Source organism: Budorcas taxicolor, chromosome 11 (genome assembly GCF_023091745.1).
Source record: "Budorcas taxicolor isolate Tak-1 chromosome 11, Takin1.1, whole genome shotgun sequence".
NCBI lineage: Eukaryota > Metazoa > Chordata > Mammalia > Artiodactyla > Bovidae > Budorcas > Budorcas taxicolor.
Window position 1 is genome coordinate 80,454,842 of NC_068920.1, and position 20,540 is coordinate 80,475,381.

Below are 20,540 nucleotides of genomic sequence, written 5' to 3' on the forward strand. Positions count from 1 at the left end.
GAACAAAAATATAGACTGCAATGTGGGGTTTATAAAGCATGTAGAAGATTTTTAAAAATTACGACAAATATGTGGGGACAAATAAATTAAATTACATTCTAAGGTTATTAAGATTCTGAAGTAGAAAGCAATAAAAACACTGATTCCAAATGGACTTTGATACATTACAGATGCATACTATTGGCTCTAGCACAAGGACTAAAAAAGTAAAGTATAAGCTAAAAAAGACAGTAAGGAACCAAAATGAAACACTGAAAAATATCCAATTAGCCCAAAGAAAAAATAAGAACAAATGACAAAAGGATCAAATGGAAAACAAACAGCAAGATGGCAAACTTAAATCCAGTTAAATAATTACATTAAAAGTTAATAAACATTCCAATGAAAACACAAGAGATTGTCACACTGGGTAATAAAAGCAAAGCTGTATACTGTGTTAAGAAGCAGCTCTTTTAATATAAAAGCAGTGATCAGTTCAGTTCAGTTCAGTTCAGTCGCTCAGTTTTGTCCGACTCTGCAACCCCATGAATCACAGCACCCCAGGCCTCCCTGTCCATCACCAACTCCCGGAGTTCACTCAGACTCATATCCATCGAGTCGGTGATGCCATCCAGCCATCTCATCCTCTGTCGTCCCCTTCTCCTCCTGCCCCCAATCCCTCCCAGCATCAGAGTCTTTTTCAGTGAGTCAACTCTTCGCATGAGGTGGCCAAAGTATTGGAGTTTCAGCTTTAGCATCATTCCTTCCAAAGAAATCCCAGGGCTGATCTCCTTCAGAATGGACTGGTTGGATCTCCTTGCAGTCCAAGGGACTCTCCAACACCACAGTTCAGAAGCATCAATTCTTCGGCGCTCAGCCTTCTTCACAGTCCAACTCTCACATCCATACATGACTACTGGAAAAACCATAGCCTTGACTAGACGGACCTTAGTTGGCAAAGTAATGTCTCTGCTTTTGAATATGCTATCTAGGTTGGTCATAACTTTTCTTCCAAGCAGTAAGCGTCTTTTAATTTCATGGCTGCAGTCACCATCCGCAGGGATTTTGGAGCCCAAAGAAATAAAGTCTGACACTGTTTCCACTGTTTCCCCATCTATTTCCCACGAAGTGATGGGACCAGATGCCATGATCTTCGTTTTCTGAATGTTGAGTTTTAAGCCAACTTTTTCACTCTCCTCTTTCACTTTTATCAAGAGAAAGCGAGGTTGCTCAGTCGTGTCCAACTCTTTGCGACCCCATGGACTGCAGCCTCCCAGGCTCCTCTGTCCATGGAATTTTCCAGGTAAGAGTTCTGGAGTGGGTTGCCATTTCCTTCTCCAATCAAGAGAAAGGTTGAGAGTAAAAGGCAGGGAAAAAGATACATATACAAATAACCATAGGAAAAACAGTGCAGCTGTAAGAATGTCAAAGTAGATGTAGAGACTGAAAGTGTTTCTAGATATAAAATGGATCACCATCAGAAAAACATAATAACCCTAAATAAGAGACTTAAACTACATGGATTAAAGAGAAAAACAGACAAATGCATATTCATATTTGTAGGTAACAACCCTGTCTCAGTAACTACTAGATGGAGACAAAAAATGACCAATATGGGATAGGCCCGTCCACACGAGAGATGAGTCACATAGCTAATTTTTAGTTTTCTTTAGTCACATTAAAAAGTAAGAAAGAAGCAAATAATTTTAATTTATGCAACACACATATTCTCATTTTGACTCAAAATCAATGTTTTAAAATTAAGGTTATTTACATTTCTCTTTCACTGTCTTTGAAATTCACTGTGTATTTTACACTTATAGCACCTTTCAACTCAGACATAAATGCTTATCAAAAATACATGATCACTTAGATTTCATAAAATTTACAAATAGATAAGATTTACATACACAAGGTGTTCCCAACGTAAGTTTTCCAATAACTGAATCAAATACCAAACAATCATTTCCCATTCATATGTAAACCTATACTGACAAAATTGTTTTTAAAACATAAACTAAAATGAAAATTTTAAACTCATTTCTTTAGTCACAGTATCCATTTTGCTTTAATACGCATATCCTTGACTGAGGCTGATCATTTTTCTATGCATATTTGTTTCCTCTTGTATGACTGTCTATTCATAATCTAGGCAGCTTTAAGAAAACACATAGTCATAAACTGTAACCCAGAAGTTACTTTAATTCTATGTTTAGTCGCTAAGTCGTGTCTGACTTTTGCGACCACATAACTGTAGCCCACCAGGCTCCTCTGTCCATGAGATTTCCCAGGCAAGAATACAGATTGGGTTGTCATTTCCTCTCCAGGAGATCTTCAAGACCCAGGGATTGAACCCACGTCTCCTGCTTGGCAGGCGGATTCTTTACCATTGAGCTAGCAGGGAAGTCCCTTAATTCAACAGTAGCAAATTATTAAATGCTTAAACAGTATATTTTGCAGACAGTTTTTTAAATTCAAAAAAATCATGTGCTGCTTGCATATTTTAGAGCACAGAGGGGTACCTTGTATACAACACATAATTTAACGCTGAAAACTAATTGAAAAGATTTAGTTGATATACAGTTGCTCGCATAATATATCAATGATTTACTTCTTACAGAATGCTCAGTCAAGAATGTTTTGTTTCAATTTAACATTATAAAGCAAACCGTGTTTTTTTCCATTAGAATAACTGTGGTTCTCTCAGCTGAATGGGGTTAAAAAGCTGGAACTGGCTATAAACACACAACAGACAACAGAACTGGTTAAAGTCCCATTGCTGCCTCTCTTACAGACATATAGACAAAGCCTCAGAAAGAAATGGATTTTCAATAACCCTCCTCTGCTTCCATGACCTTTATTACAATTAATATTACCATAATCAGGGTCAAAATTCAAATTTATAACTATAAACACTGTGAACAACTCAAAATTAAGGATCATTGGCTAATGAGCTGAGGTTAATAATCCAGAAAAAAATCTGGATTCGGCGCTCAACACAAATACATACTCTGCTCTCTACTTTTTGCATATTTTCTTCAAACTCTGGTACTTTTTTGCTTTAACTATGATCTCAAAATATATATATATATATATATATATATATATATAAATCACCAAAAAAAAAATTCTTAAGTAAAAAAATTGTCACTCTAGAAATAAAGGATGGCATTTAAATCTACAGAAGTGATATATCAAAGAGTACGAGTTATCTTCTAGGTTCAAACTATCATGTTCAACAAAATACAGTTGTGAAAGACAAGAAAATATAACTGAAAGCCGCAGAGATCTGTAAGTCAATACAGTCACCAGCCTTTCTGTTAAAATGGACAGGCTGATTATCGATGTGGGAAAACTTGATAGAGTATTATGTATCAGCAAATCCACAAAACTCTGAACCAAATAAGTGAGCTATCAAAGGAAAAAGTTTTTAGCTTAAAAGACGGTTTGAGAGGTTTAGGAAGAAAACTGGCACTGAAAATTCAATGGAAATGTTAAGTGCCATTACAGACAGACTGAAGAATTTTCCCATATTGTTAGCTGGAATTTAAGAAAGAATTAACCAACTGAATCACTAACATCAACAACCAAAAATTTTCAGGAAGTGAATGCATAAGTGAAGCCAAGAAAGATACAACAATGCATAGTTTCAAGGCAAATTTGACCTAATTGTTAGAATCTCACTCAAAATAGTTCAGCTAGAAAGCACTTTCAAAGTGGAAAAAGCAAGTAATCACTGGAGACATCTGCTATTCAAAGTTTTAAAGAATCGCCAAGAAAAATATTAAACTATCTTAATATTAATTTTGGAAATAATTATAAGATCTTTGGAATAATGCAGACTTAACTTGCTAAAGCAAATTCTACCAAAGAATGAAGGACTCCTGACTTGCACTTTATCTTGCTCTTAAGAAGAGGTTGGTTATAGGGAATTCCCTGGCAGTTTGGTGGTTAGGACTCCTTGCTTCCACTGCAGAAGGCAGGGGTTCGACCCCTGGTCCATCTAATAATTCAGCCAACCTAGTTTAAGAAAAAATACTCCTTAAAAGGTTGCATTAGCAGTAAATATATAATCATTATTTAGTTGCTAAGTCCTGTCTGACTCTTTTGCGACTCCATGGACTGCAGCCCACCAGGCTCCTCTGTCCATGGGATTTTCCAGGCCAGAATACTGGACTTGGGTTGTCATTTCCTTCTCCAGGGGATCTTCCCAACCCAGGAATGGGACGTAAGTCTCCAGTACTGGCAGGTGGATTCTTTACCACTGAGCCATCAGGGAAGCCATATGATCATTACTAAATAATAATACATTCATTTATTTATATGTTATGTGTCTAGTTTATATTCTTAATCATTATGCCTGAAAAATTTTTGTCCAATTTTCTTTTTATTTTCAAGATCAAGCATGATATAGAAAGATTCCCTAAAATAAAACTCAATTGGAAATAAAACACACTTATAGGAACTAATGATCTGACTTAAGACTGCTTATCCAGGAAACAATTTAGTAGTAAGGTCTTAAAGAAAATCCAGGTAGTCTTCATTCCCTAGAAATGAGGACTTCAAAAGGCAGCAATGCACGAAGACTGCTAAAACGACTGAGTGAAAAGCAAAGGGGACAGATTACAATGGATAGATTAACCCACCCTTAACATCACAAAGCGGAGAAGGCAAGGGCACCCCATTCCAGTACTCCTGTCTGGAAAATCTCATGGACGGAGGAGCCTGGTAGGCTGCAGTCCATGGGGTCGTGAAGAGTCAGACTCGACTGAGCTGCTTCACTTTGACTTTTCTCTTTTGTGCACTGGAGAAGGAAATGGCACCCCACTCCAGTGTTCTTGCCTGGAGAAACCTAGGGACTGTGGAGCCTGGTGGGCTACCGTCTAATGGGGTCGCAGAGAGTCGACACAACTGAAGCACCTTAGCAGCAGCAGCAACATCACAAAGAGATAATCAAAAGTTTCATGGACATCATGCGAAATGCCGGGTTAGATGAAGCACAAGCTGGAATCAAGATTGCCAGGATATGCAGATGACATCACCCTTATGGCAGAAAGCAGAGAAGAACTAAAGAGTCTCTTGATGAAAGTGAAAGAGGAGAGTGAAAAAGTTGGCTTAAAACTCAACATTCAGAAAACGAAGATCATGGCATCTAGTCCCATCACTTCATGGTAAATAGATGGGGAAACAATGGAAACAGTGACAGACTTTATTTTTGGGGGGCTCCAAAATCACTGCAGATGGTGACTGCAGCCATGAAATTAAAAGACGCTTGCTCCTTGGAAGAAAAGCTATGACCAGCCTAGACGGCATATTAAAAAGCGGAGACATCACTTTGCCAACAAAGTTCCACCTAGTCAAAGTTATAGTTTTTTCAGTGGTCATGTATGGATGTGAGAGCTGGACTGCAAAGAAAGCTGAGCACTGAAGAATTGATGCTTTTGAACTGTGGTGTTGGAGAAGACTCTTGAGAGAGTCCCTTGGACTGCAAGGAGATCCAACCAGTCAATCCTAAAGAAAATCAGTCCTAAATACTCATTGGAAGGACTGATGCTGAAGCTGAAGCTTCAATACTTTGGTCACTTGATGTGAAGAACTGACTCACTGGAAAAGACCCCGATGCTGGGAAAGGCTGAAGGTGGGAGAAGGGGACAACAGAGGATGAGATGGTTGGATGGCATCACTGACTCAATGAACATGAGTTTGAGTCAACTCCAGGAATTGGTGATGGACAAGGAAGCCTGGCTGCAGTCCTTGAGGTTGCAAAGAGTTGGATACAAAGTGACTGAACTGAACTGAACTGAACTGTGAGGTATCAGAAACCAAAAGATACCACCAAAGACAGTGTGTTTGAGGAAAATTTTTAAAAACATCAAACTGATCAAGCCTCTAGATCTAACTATGGGAAAGAACAGAGACACATTCACTACCACCACAGAGATGGAGTCAGGAAACGAAAATATAGGAAATTTCACTGCAAGCAAACCTGGACAAAAAATTGAAAAAAGAAAGGGGGAAAAAGAGGAGACTCAAGAGCCGTATCAACCAAATGCAGGGCCTTGTTCAAGCAAAGCAACTACAACAAACCTGAAGCAATCAGGGAGATACGAACTCTGGACATTTGGTATTAAAGAATTATTTTTCTAGCACAGTAATAGTACCAAGGCTGTTCCTTTAAAAACCTTTACTCTTTTAAAGACACAGGACATTCATATAATCTGTTATTTGCTTCAAAGTAATCTGGTAGGGAGGCTGGGTACAGAAAATAGACAAAAGAAAGTGGCCATTGTATTGATAATCATTTAATCTTGGAGATGTATATACACAGGTTTCCAACGTTGTTCTCTTCTGTACATATCTGAAATTTCCCATAACAGTACGTTTTTTATGTGGTGAGGCTAAAAGAGGCTTTACTAGGAAATGAAGTAGACCTAAGTACAAAAGACAGAAATACAGAGCAGAGCCATTACAAGTGAGAAAGGGTCTCTCAGACGGTACTTCTCAATCTTTCTGCTACTTCCACAGCATTTTAGTGACTGGGAGGGGCAGGATGGTGCCATGAAAGATTAAAACAAAAAAGGTAATCCTGAGTATCTCCAACAGTGACAAATTCACTCCTTTGTGCATCAATTCCTGTTGAGTCCTCATCACACCAAGATATCGTGGTTAAACAATAAATATTTTTTTAAAAGAACTCAAGAAACAGCTTTCTAAATTGGAGAGGGGGACATTTTTAAACTCCTTACAAGGTGTTTACGCATAAAGGGAATATATGAACACACTCCCCAGAATGTCAATAAATTTTAGGGCATTCAAGTTCTAGTACAGATGCTTAAAAATTAGCCTCCATATTTAAAATTAAATCTAATATATCACTCACAGGGGCTTTAGAGATTATGCAGCCAAACTCATTCATTTTTAAGACAAGAAAAACACATGACTGGACCACCGTGTGGAGGGAGACCTGACTGTGGTTTTATTTAGTGTTATTTCCTCTACATTAGTGTTTCTCAAACTTTTTAAATGCATATGAATCACCTGGCTCTTCTCAAAATGAACATTCTGATTCAGACAATCTGGGATGGGAGGCTAAAACTGCATTTCTAACTCCCAACATGATAATGTTGTGATGCCAACACTGATGGTCCTCTGAACAGAGTACTGATGATCATGGTATTGTACAGGTATTTAGAAAGTAAAGACCATTCATTTTATTTTATTTCATGTAGTTTCCCGTGGTGCTAACGTTTTCAGTAAAGGAAAACAGGTTTCAATCTAGGCTACAATCCTCCATTTTCCTGGGAGACTGCTAACCACTCTAGTGGAGCTACTCTGGATGCCGTATAAAGCGAAAAGAGGCAGTGTACATAGACACTCATACTTCCAAAATATAAAAATTTTTCTAATTTGTTAATATGATGTACAGCTAGGGTTGAAAAGTATTGGTCTGGAGCCATCATCAATCACCTGGTGAGCTTTTAATTAGCAGGCTTCCCTTTCCCTGCCCAAACAGATGCAGCCCAGAATAAGCATACTGACAAAGACATAAACTTGGACTTCAAAACAAACTTTTTTAAGAAGAGAAGTAGCTATTAGACAAAGAGGTACCACAAAAAAGAGTTTAACAATTTGCTCCTATAGTTATTAATAACTTACAGTTAAATTTCTCATAAAACTGGAACTATGATGCAAATGGTAAAAATGAAAACTTTAAAAACTCCAAGAGACCTTCCAGTAATGTCATACATCAGATACTTTCCCCCATCAGCTTTGCCCATCTGACCAACAAGACCATCCTAAATCACTAAGCTTTAAAAATACTTTTAAAGAGCATATACAGTAGTTCACATTTCCTTTCTTCATTACTCTCAAATCATGAGATAAACAAAAAAATGTTTTCCTATAAGACTCAAACATTATTTCCCACTTGTAATCTACTGTTTCCACAGTAACCGGCAGTTATGACATAGAATCTTTGCTGTTTCCATTTAAAGAATACTGAACAACCCACTTCAGTATTCTTGCCTGGGAAATGCCATGGGCAGAGGAGCCTGTCCATGGGGTCGCAAAAGAGTTGGACACAACCTAGCAACTAAACAACAAGACTATACTAAAAATATTTTCAAGAATGAAGGATATTTTCTTATTGCCACTGCTGTTTTAAAAATAGCATTTAAAAAAGACAAATTTAGTATGCCCAAACACTGTTAATAAAAGACAAAGTAACTAAAAGTTATTTCTCTGGGAGACAAAAATGTTGTTCAGTCATGTCTGACTCTGCAGCCCCATGGACTGCAGCACGCCGGGCTTCCCTGTCCATCACCAACTCCCAGAGCTCACTCAAACTCACGTCCATCAAGTCGGCGATGCCATCCAGCCACTGCATCCTGTCGTCCCCTTCTCCTCCTGCCTTCAGTCTTTCCCAGCATCAGGGTGTTTTCCAATGAGTCAGCTCTTCACATCAGGTGGCCAAAGTATTGGCTTCTGATTTAAAACTGTTCGTTATATACTCACTTCTAATTTAAAACCGTTCATGTTATCAAACATGATTTGACTTTGGTTGGCTTTTAAGTTTATATAAAACAAAGCTGATTTTCCTCAACATGGAGGATTTAAATTATTCCCCACACTGAGCAAACAATAAAATCTGAATCTATTAAAAAAAAAACTGAATAAAAATGCTTTTTATGCATTTATCTAAATAGAAGAAAAATGTAAAATAGATCACAAAATATTTCTCTCAAAGTTTATCATCAAATAATAACCAGCTCTTAAAGCATACATTTAAATATACGTGCATATACCTTAAGATTAGCAAATTTTCAACTGAAATTAAATTAGATTATTTCTAAAAAGGTGGCAGTTTATGAAGTGAATTTTGTTGACTAGTTAAGAAACGCTAGAATAAATAATGGCTTGGGAGGCACTAAGCAACAAGACAGAAAGAAATTCAGAAAAATTCTATTTAGGTTCTGCAACTTAAAAGTCCTCAGTAGGAAAGGACTTTCCTAAAGGAAAGTCTTACAGAAAATCTCACCCAAGTCACCCCAAGGGGCCTGCATCTTTTGTACCTTTAAAAAAAAAAAAGAATGGGAAGACACACTTTTGTTGTATGGTACACTATTTTAGAGAATTTGAGTAAACAGTATTGAAGCTTTTTTCAATTTAGATAAGTTATTTACATGCCAGAGGAATTCTTATCCAAATGCACAGAAGAGACATGGTTCCTTTTCAATGGAGGATTGTCTCTAACTGCAAAAAAAAAAAATCTGGAACCTAAATATCTACTGATAAATAAACTATGAAAGAGAATTAAAATTAGTGCATAAGATCCAAATGTGTGAGGTGAAAAATGTTAATCACTCAGTCGTGTCTGACTCTTTGAGACCCCAAGGACTGTAGCCCACCAGCCTCCTCTGTCCATGGAATCCTCCAGGCAAGAATACTGGAGTGGGTTGCCATTCCCTTCTCCAAGGGATCCTTCCTAACCCAGGGATAGAACCCAGGTCTCCCACATTGCAGGCAGATTCTTTACCATCTGAGCCACCAGGGAAGCCAGTGCAATAGAGAAAAATAAAACCAGGTAAGGGAAATGAAAACAGGGGTTGCCATTTTATAAAAGAACAGTCAGGCAAGGCTCCTCTAATGAGGAGACATTTGAACAGAGAACTGAAAGAACTGGGTATCTGGGAAAAGAGATATTATTAAGAATTTTCTCATTCCTTGAAATAATTTACTGTATGAAATAATTTTAGATGTGGTACCTTTTACTTTAGAAGAGAGAAAAACACTCAGAATGCCTACTCTATGCTAATAACTATATAATCCTCAAAAGCAGCTAAGAGTTTTCTTATCTGTATGAAGGAGGACACTGAGGTTTGCTTAATGTAAACAAAATCTAACATTTTGAAGTGGTCAGATCACAATGTACACCCAGTTGTTGTAACTGTCAGATCCATCATTCTCCAACTATGCCAAATGAGCATGTTTGTTGAACATGCTCAGAAGTGAATTCTTATGTGCTCAAGATCTTAATAAAGGTATAAAAAAAAAGTTACCAAAAATAGTTTGTTTAAAAGCAAAAAAGTTTATTTCTCATTTTTATAACAAATCTTAGCATACAGCAGTCTTTCTCTTTATTTTTTCAAAAAATTTCCTTGTCAAAACTTAATCATTTATAGTTAACAAATCATTTATACAGTCCCCCATTAGGGAAAAAATTTTTTCTTCATAAAACTTCTAGAAGGGCAGGTTTTAATTGAAGACTTTAAAAACATAAGATGCAATAAAATTATACTTCCCCATCTTTGGTAAGACATTCATATATAGGTATATGTAAACAAATATGCAACTTACTGTTTCATATTCACTTATTCCAACAATGCTGAGTGATGTGTCATGAAGATTCTCTCAACCTAACTACTTCAGACTAATCATCAGAGAGCAAGGCACTATTGCTAGACACTAGAGAAGTACAGTTTGCTACTAAAAGTCCTTACTCTCAAAGTTCTGACACAAACAAGTATAAAGTGACAGTATGATGAGAAAGAGATAATACAGGAATATTTAAACCAGGGTTATCAATGAAGATACCCTGGAGAAGGCTGCATTTCTCTAAGTCATGAGAATCAGATTAAGCTAACCTTAATTTAAGCTAGACTTCTCCGGTGGTCCAGTGGCTAAGATGCACTCCAATGCAGAGGGTCTGGATTCAACCCCTGGTCAGAACTAGGTCTCACAATGCAGCAACTAAAGATACTGCGTGCTCTAACAAAAATGGAAGATCCCATGTGCCACAACTAAGACCCAGTGCCACCAAATAAATTTTTTTTAAAAAAAGAATAAAGAAAGTTTAAAAATGCTATGCATTAGCCTGAGGAGAGCCAGGGAAAATTCTGGAGCAGAGTGATAGGATCAAAGCTGTGCTGCACAGATAAATTGAAAGTGATGAGTGAGTAAGAAGTATAATAATAAGAGTCTAAAAACAGGGAAATCAGACATAAGGCAAACAAAGGAGCCGGAGTATAAGGTGAAACACTCAAAGTCAAGAGGTGACAGTAAAAATAGAAAGTGATGCATCCAAGAGCTAGCTAGCGTCAACATCCTTCTTTAGAGAAGGGGCAACAGATAATACCAAATTATTCCATATTTTTTTAAGGGACATTCTCTTCTCTGTAAGCCTTTACAAAGCAACAAAGCACTAAATTTCCATTTCCAAAAGTACTGTTGGTACAGTGACTCCAAGATTTTTTAATACAGCAATCAGGAATCCAACAGAACCAGAGGATGCTGCCTCAATTTAGGCAAATGGTTTAATCATTCACTTTGAAGGCCTCCAAACTAACTCCACACTAAGACAAAAGATATTAAACTCATAGAAGAGCTACTGAAATTTGGGGTAACAAGCTAGCAAAGAAGTTATTTAAAAAATACATTCAAGCTTAAATAGGCTTTTCATGACAAATCTCAGACAGGTATCTGTCAAGTCTCTGGAAACAAGACACTACATTCCACTTGGCTTCAACTCTCAACCTCAGATGACTTATCACAGCAGCAGTTTAAAGAAAGGAAAGCAAAGAATATACTCAAATCCCAACCCTGGCTCAGTGCAGGCAAAATCCTACTAAAAGCAGGGGTAAAAAGGAAATAGTGCCAAAAAGGGACAAATAACCATCTTTCCAGCTAGATAAAATGTGATTAATTTGAAAAAAAAAAAACAAACGGGGTAAGAGTGTCAAAGGTTCGCACTATCCTCTCCTTTGTTCTTTCTCTAACTTTGGCAATTTTAGAGTAAGTATCAAGATTTCTCACAGCAGAGAAATACATACATAATCAAAAACAGAGGCAGGGAGCACACATCTTTACAGTTTTTAGGTACATCTGAGGGGGCTATTCAGACAGTTTTTCTAGCAGTTATTCAGTTATTTAAAAAAAATTGTTTGCTGTACTTGGCTACAGAAAAACTCATATCCTTTTTTATTAAACATGCTCTAACAAATTTGATCTTTCAGTTCCTTCTAAAAGCATCCTTTTTAGAAGAATTCTCAGAAGGCAGGAGCAAGTACTGTAACTAAAGCTCCCAACATATGCCTGTCTGTCTTCAAACAAGTGGCATATCCTGCACCTCTGCTAAGGACTTCAAGGACTGATAAAACCAACTTCCCCCAAGTCCTCCTTAACAATATTAACACACTAATTTCTACTTCTGAAATTAGAAACCTAATGATAAACTTTACTCACAAATATGCATAAGGTCTATCTGATCTCCCAACTACATGAAAGCTTAGAAAGAGTGATCTGTTCTACACTTTTCTACATAGGTATTCACTACAAGAAACAGAAAGCCTTTTCATAAGATAGGTGTCAATATAGTAACATAACATCAAGGGGAGAAAAAAGCTAGTTCTCTGTCCGAGGATGGCCCTCTACCTGACTGTCCTACTCTACCTCTTTACCCCCAAAAGAAAAAACTAGCCGTAGCCCCTTCAGGCTCTCCTTTACACTGAGGAGTAACCCTGTACACTCAATAGATGTCAGGAGCTTTGAAAAATATTATCTTGAACCTTAAATTTCTAAAGTAGGGGTTTTTGTTGTTGTTGTTGTTGTTGTTAAGGAGGCCAAAGCTTGAAAACAATAGTGATCTGAATCCAGCTCCTAAGTTTGGAAGCTTCTACCACCCTACTAGGCACTGAAGCAGAGGCCCATGTGAGTGAAAGTCACTCCGTCATGTCCAACTCTTTGCAACCCCATGGACTATAGTTCAGGGAATTCTCCAGGCCAGAATACTGGAGTGGGTAGCCTTTTCCTTCTCCAGGGGATCTTCCCAAACCAAAGATTGAACCCAGGTCTCCCCTATTGCAGGCAGATTCTTTACCAGCTGAGCCACAAGGGAAGCCCAAGAATACTGGAATGGGTAGCCCATCCTTTCTCCAGAGATCTTCCCAACCCAGGAATCAAACCAGGTCTCCTGCATTGCAGGCTGATTCTTTACCAACTGAGCTATCAGGGAAGCAGATGCTCATACTTTGGTATTAAAAAGAGATAGGAACAAACAATCAATATCTCACAAAGAATTCAAAACAAAAAAGAAGGGAAAAACCTCCAGGTATGCATACCTAAATATTCAAGAGACTAGCACTAAGTTAATAAGTTCAGACATGTCATCAGAGTTGCCAATTTAAGGAAAGAACTCATATGGAACCATTTTAAGTATTTTTTTTAATATAGTTATTTCCCAAAAACAACCCACAAAGTCAAAAAGCAAACACGAAAAAGAATTTCTTGTATACAAAAAAAATGCAACTAAAAAAATTCACATTCAATTACCATGTTAAAATTTCAATATCAACTGTAATCAAAGACATGCAAATGAAACAGTGGGATCCCATTTTTCCCATGTGTTGGTATTTATTTTTAATTAACAACACTCACTTGTGAATAAATAGAGACAATAAATGGGTACAACCTTTCTGAATGGATATGCTGATGTGGTCTTCAATTTTGAAACTGTGCAGGCCATTTGAACCCTGAAATCTACTTTTAAGACCTTACCCTGTAAGTCAAGATTTATCTAGAAAGATGTTTGGCCAGCATTACTTAGTAAGAAATAACTCCATAATCAAAAGGAAGACTAAACAGATGTGGAAACAGTGACAGACTTTATTTTCTTGGGCTCCAAAATCACTGCGGACGGTGACTGCAGCCAGGAAATTAAAAGGCACTTGCTCCTTGGAAGAAAAGCTATGACAAACCTAGACAGTCAGTGATCACTTAGCATCACTTAGTGAACCTAGCATCACCTTGCCAACACAGGTCCTTCTAGTCAAAGCTATGGGCTTTCCAGTAGTGAAGTACGGATGTGAGCATTGGGCCATAAAGAAGGCTGAGTGCCGAGGAATTGATGCTTTCAAACTGTGGTGCTGGAGAAGACTCTTGAGAGAGTCCGTCAGACTACAAGGAGATCAAACCAGTCCATCCTAAATGAAATCAGTCATGAATATTCATTGGAAGGACAGATGCTGAAGCTGAAACTCCAATACTTTGGCCACCCGATGGGAAGAGCCAACTCACTGGAAATGACTCATGCTGGGAAAGATCGAGGGCAGGAGAAGGGGGTGATAGAGGATGAGATAGTTGGACGGCATCACCCATTGACATAACAAAAACTAACAACAATGGTGAATTTCGTCAAAATTTCTCTCCAACTTATTATTCAAAATTCAAATCCCCTCCCACCATTCTGATAAAAGTGAACTCAATCCAGCTTTTAATCCAGCTCATAAACCTAGTCATTCAAATAGGAAAAGAGCAGCTCAAGGGGTGCCAATTTCACCCCCTTACAGAGTTTCGTTATAGGAGGCTTTAAAGTTTCTAAAGTGCCTCCACAGATTATCTACTTAGTAATCAAAAAAAAAAAGATCTACCAGCTTGCTAGGGTAGATAGTTCCTTCAGGAAGGAAAAAACGTTAATCCATTCTGAAGGCCATGGAAGTTTACAGTACTCAAAATTCAAAATTAAGTCTTGAGTTAAAATAAGTACATTCTTATCACTACCCAAGACTCTTCTATGAATGACGACTACAGAAAGGGGGAAAAAAAGCTTTTTATGGGATTCATGATTAGTGTGGCTTCAAGTCAATCCCTGTTTCAGGCATTCTTGTGCATACAGATATAAATTAGATTTTGCATCTTTGCTATTTAAAAAGCCAATGTTTTCTACTTGAAAACTGCCATGATTCATATTGAATCCTCAACTTCAGAAGATTATTTGCCACATGATTAAATGATTCTCTAAAATTCAAGTTTATTAAAATAAAGGTAGCTGAGAAATATGAATGTTTATTTTTATCTGATAAAAACTGAACAAAGACTTTTCAAATCACCTATTTTAAAAATTAAATGTTTAGTTCAAAGTCTAATCTTAAATAACCACACATTATAGTAGTAAGTACCACCAAATAGAATGTTTGATACTGAGTTAAGCACTTAATCACGTTTAATAACCCATATCATGAACACATTATCAGCATTTTATAGATAAAAGTTAAAAATTCACCCACCACTCTTGACCACACTAAACTGTCCACATTACAGGGGAAAAAAAAGAAACTTAATATAACAGAACAAGTAGTCCAACTGGCATATTCTCACCTACACATCACTATACCTTACACACAGCTCTCTAATTCATGAAACACTTGTACCTTCCCCTCATTCATTTCCCACAGCAGCCCTTACGGGATGATTATCAGTACTGCATGTGAGCGGTTTCAAGCCAAGAGTTTAAACGAAGTCACTCAGCTTTTGAGTCCTCATTTTTTTTTCCCCACCGGACTTCCCTGGTGGCTCAGACGGTAAAGCATCTGCCTATAGTGCGGGAGACCTGGGTTCAATCCCTGGGTTGGGAAGATCTCCTGGAGAAGGATTCTTGCCTGGAAAATCCCAAGGACGGAGGAGCCTGGTAAGCTACAGTCCATGGGGTCGCAAAGAGTCGGACACGACTGAGCGACCCGGTTAAAGAAACACTGCCCCCACAATCAGTATTATACAATAAAAAGGTAAAACCTGCTAGAAAGCCTAGATTATCCTTCATCAGTTACACATTTCACCAAGTTATTATTTACTATTTATTTTGATGCCAATCATAGAAATACAAGTTGTACAAATAACTTTACTAAACTGGTACTTTAGCAAGGGAATCCCCTAGATTCTACTTGTACTGGCCAGAAGACTAACCCCAAGGTCTACTTTATTAATTCTTCTTTCTACAATATCCACTTTTTCCCTTCCTACTTTAAAATTTCCCACTCCACTTAAGTGATCTGCCCTACCTTTACTTTTTACCTGCCCCATCTTCTCATTAGTATGATTTCAGACTTCATTCAACAAAATTTTACCCGGTCAGAACTATGATATGTGACAATCTGAATGAGAAGAGGCCCCTACCCTCCTCCAAGTCTGGTGAGGAGCAGAAAGAGCACCTCTGAGTCACTTCTGTGACTGCAGACCAGTCTCAATCACTCCCTTCAGTGGCAATAACTTAATTCCTCCAGAGGAAAGTTTTAAGAACAAAATCAAAGCACGATGTTTGAAGTGCTTTATAAAGTATCAAGTATTATCCTACTGACACTGTATCCTCAGGTTGGTCTTTTTTTCTGGATATCCACTTTCAAAGCTATGGAGAAAGCCCTCAATAGGTCTTCTGTATTATGGGTGATAAAGAAGAGTAAAGGATAGCAAGAAACTTACATTAGCAATGAATTGGAGGATCAAGTTTGGTTATTCTATATTCACATCTATCTTCCCAAAGTTAAATAATGCCCAAAAGAGTAAACAATACAACCCTAAAATGGCTAGACAAGCAGAATACCATCACACTTTTAAAAAAAAATTTTTTTAAGCTGTTTCCCTGCACCCACTCTATAGAGAAAAACTCCTTCTGTAAAGCTATAAGTCACTATTATAAAAAGTCTAACTTCTATTCCCACCCCATACATTTCTGGCCCTTTGACAGACTGCCAAACAGCTTTACTTACAATTGTGTATCAAAAAGGTCTTCCAATTAAGCATAAACAACATAAAAATGCATAAGATGCATTTTTAAAATGCATCTTACTACTAGGTCTCACAATTTTAAATATGTCTTGAACTCCAGCATCAAACTAGGTGACAGTCCTCCAGGTATACTCTTAGTAGCTGCTTAATAGCAGATAAATGGAAAAGGCACAATTTTGCAAACGGTCTAAAAATTTCAAGAAACTTACTTTCACTTGTGAGTATTCCAAAACCCTACCCTAAAGTTAAAACAGAGAGGCAAACTAAAAATGAATCTGAAAACAGGTGCATTCCACTTAAGGCCTGATTCTCATTTTAACTCCTGGTTTATTTGCCCTTTGATAAGTGCCTCTTTACTATAATGCAGCTCCTTCTTCCCAAATAAAAAATGTGATGGATTTCAAAACACTTTATTAAATATATTTAATCACATCCACAGATTCTTATCATCCTACAAAGTCAATGGAAGAGCTCCTAGGTCTTTTATAAAGGTCTTAACAATCCTAAAAAGAATAAACACTAAAGAGACACAAAGCATCTTCCCAAGACTGAACTACAAGAGCAGCGCGACTCACCCCAACTCTTCAGCTTTATCCAGAAAGCAGAGGGAGACAGAGTTTCTACAGCCGAAATCACCAGATGAGTACCTACTCATTCAGAGCCTGCTTGCACAAATCTCAGCCAACTTACTTAGTTTTTCATGTAGTAATGGGTGACTCAGAGAAAATTAGCTGGGAGAGGGACTATTTTGGGCAGTCATTTGATAGAACTGGCTTTCAAGTGAAGGACTACACAAACGCACACAAAAGACAAAACCCTGTGAGCAGCAGACAGAGCATTTAATAAATGATGACCCCGATATATCAAGTCTTAAGAATAGCATCTCTTCTCAATATGCCATAGCCTAAAAACGATGTTCATAACTGTGAGTCATAAAGCCGTGTTTCTCCTAATAAGGCAAGCACATAAAACGCTTTGAAACTACATCTAAAACGGTATAAGTAAACAAACACGTGCACACACGTTCCCAGGTGCAAAAGAGCTAAATTAACCAATCCATCCGCATTCCAGAACAACTAACGACTTGAGAATTCCAACCAGAATAGACTTAAGGCATACCTCTCTTCTCTGGTGGCATTTTTTTCTGTGTAAACAGCTCTGTCAAGTGCTTTGGTTGGCAAGCAATAATAAAATCAACTTTATTTCCTGTTCCCTGTCCCTTAAAACTTCCAGTTTGTCCTTACCGCTGACATACGTTCAACACGTCCAAGGGCTAACGTGAATGATAAAATATATTTCACATAAACTTTTCTATTAAGGGAGTTTTTCATCAAAATGGCTTACATTTTACCTCACAAAACCTTTATCAAACTGTGGAGAGAAATTTGAAAAACACAGTTCATACTTAATATAGTTAATAAACTCTTATCTATGTCATGGCCACACTTACCTAAGCTCAAGCTTTTACTAATTTTAAGCCTTGGAAAAACATGCCTTTAAGTACCATCAAAATTCTCAATCAAGATTTCAGGCGTTCAATTCACACCACAGTGAAAGATCAAATGCTAAACTCCTAAAAATAGGGTGTTAGGAGTAAGAGAGACACACAACACTCTGCTGCTAAAGCCAGTGCGTCTTCCGAGGGGCAGGGGCGCTCCTTTGCCCGTACAGTAGGCGCTCACATTCAGCAAAACCGGGGAGCGAAGGATCAGGTGACTTCACACCACCGACACTTTCAGCCCGATTGGGCCTCAAGTAAACAGCTCAAAAGCCCAGTTTTGACAATTAAATCGGAACTTGCAGCCTAGCCACGCACCACCCGCAGGAATGGGTTCGGGAACTGCGGGGCCCCGGAACCCAAGCCCCGGGACACAGCCCTGGCCTGCGGACTGCGGTTCCCTCCTGGAAGGGTGTCTGGAGAGCCTCCCGACCTGGCAGCGAGGTGTCTGCTCCTCCCGCGCGCTGCGCGTCCTCCTCCACCGCCGGGCCCATCACGACCTGGTTAACCCTTCCTCCCTCTCCGCGCGCGAGACACAGGGCAGCGAGTGCCGGCGGGTGACAGGTCGCCCGGCGGGTCCGGAGCTCCCGAGGACAGAGCCGCGCCGCCGCCGCCGACCTCCCCTCGCCCCGGGTCTGCAGCCCCGGCTCAAGGCCGCCCCCTCAGGTCGGGGCGGACACCGCGACAGCCACGCGGCGGCGGGCGGGCAGGGGGGCCGGGTCGGACGCAGACGCGCGCGCCGCCCGTTCACCCGACAGCTGCGGGAGCCGCGGCCCCAGGGCCGCCCTTTTCAGGCCGCGCGCCGCGGGAGCTCGGGGCGCGGCGGGGGCTAGGCCTGGCGGCCAGACGCGGCGGCGGGAGGAGAGCGGAGCCAGCCGCGGACGACGACCCAGCCGCCTGCGGCCGGTGCCCGCGAGCCCGAGCGGCCCGCGCCCTCTCCCTGCGCCGGCCTTGCGGCCTCCACCCTGCCGGCCCGTACCTAGGAGGGTCGTGGACGAGACGTGGTTAACCCCGGTGTTTGAGTCGCTGGTCCGCCGCCGGCGCCGCAGCCCTTGGTGCGGTTCTTGGCTTCGCGTTACCTCGTCCCCCTCCGCCATCTTGTACCGATTTAAAATTAACTCCCCACTGACGTCAAACGCCGCCGCCGCTTTATCAACCTCCCGGGAGCCGGCGGGGAGCCGGCAGGTCCTAGCGCCGCCCTCAGCCTGCGCCGCCTCCTCCTCCTCCCGACGCCCTCCCTCGTCCCGCCCCTCGGCGCCCTCGCTCCGCCTCCTCCCTGCTAGCCTGCTTGCCTGCCGCTCGGTTTTCCCAGGCTTCCACTTTGGGAAGAAATTGGGCGGCGCCCCTACCGCAACCCTCTCGCACTCCCATCGCCTTAAACTCAGGACCACACCCCCCGAGCGCTGTGTAATCGCAGGACTCTCCAGAGAACCAGGTTCCTCCTTCCCAATTCAGTAACCCAATTCCCTTTACGTTTCTTCTCCATAATCGTTGACTTCGTGCACCGCAAATGTTTCAGACTCCTTTCCTTCTCTCCTTTTTTATCCCCCACCTCCTCCCCCAGTGCTAGTCTCCCCCTCCTTCCCTCGCTTTCCCTCCATTCCTGAGCTATTGCTGGTGGCCTGCTTTTCCTTTTGACCTTTCTTCGCACAAGTCTCTCATACCGTTTCCCATCTAGAGACCATCCTCTGCTTTGTTTGTCATAGCTTCCTTCTACTTGAGACCCTCCTCCTATCTTCTTAACTGTGCATACCCTTGCCCTTCTGTTCCTAGCCCCTTATAGGGTCAACCAGAAAGCGCTGTAATCAGAAAATGCATGGTAGCAGGTCCTTTCCTAACTGATGCACCTTCTTGTGGGGATCCAGTGATATCCTAGAGAAAGTTCGGGTCACTTTCAAAAATAAATATCTGCCTGTGGAGGCCTCTGTGAAACATGGTTTCTGTTCTTTCGGATCTTTGCCCTTATCACCAGCTTCATTAGAAATTCCTTCTCTATGGTAAAGGCATGTGTCCAGGTGTCCAAATCGCGGTCTTGCCCAGGTCTTTTCACAGATCTCAGTCTCCTGACTCCAAGGAGTGTAAAGAAGCCAAAAGAAAGTATAGTCAAGAAATCGAGCACTGTCCCATGGTCACCTCAAATCCATAAGTTTAGAAGGCCATCCTTGGGCCTCCCTGGGGGTCCAATGGTTGGGAATCCGCCTTGCAGTGCAGAGGACACCGGTTCAATCCCTGGTCTGGGAAGATCCCACATGCAGTGGGGTAACTAAGCCGATTAGCCACAACCACTGAAGCCCCTGCACCAAGAGCCCATGCTCCACAAAAAGAAAAGCCCCCACGGTGAGAAGCCCATTGCACCACAGCTACAGAGTCGCCCCTGCTCGCCACAGCTAAGAAAAGCCTGAGGGCAACAATGAAGACCCAGTGCAGCTACAAATAAGTAAATAAATAATTTTTTTTAAGCCAGTCTCCATTTTCCCCATCAGTCATACCCTTTCAATTTCTTTCTCTT

General features: G+C 40.2%; 1 protein-coding gene across 2 annotated transcripts in view; it reads right to left on the reverse strand.

Moving 5' to 3' along the window:
• The window catches only part of ATL2 (atlastin GTPase 2), a 70,021-nt gene extending 50,887 nt beyond the window's left edge, over positions 1-19,134 (reverse strand). Inside the window, exon 1 of one of the 2 annotated variants that reach the window (XM_052647456.1) lies at positions 19,011-19,134. In XM_052647456.1, the coding sequence (XP_052503416.1) occupies positions 19,011-19,128 (118 nt within the window). In that variant the 5' untranslated portion in view covers positions 19,129-19,134. Of the gene's footprint in view, positions 1-18,464; positions 18,505-19,010 lie in introns of those variants that run through there. The other variant, XM_052647457.1, reaches the window with a different exon arrangement.
• Between the last annotated feature and the right edge of the window lie 1,406 nt (positions 19,135-20,540).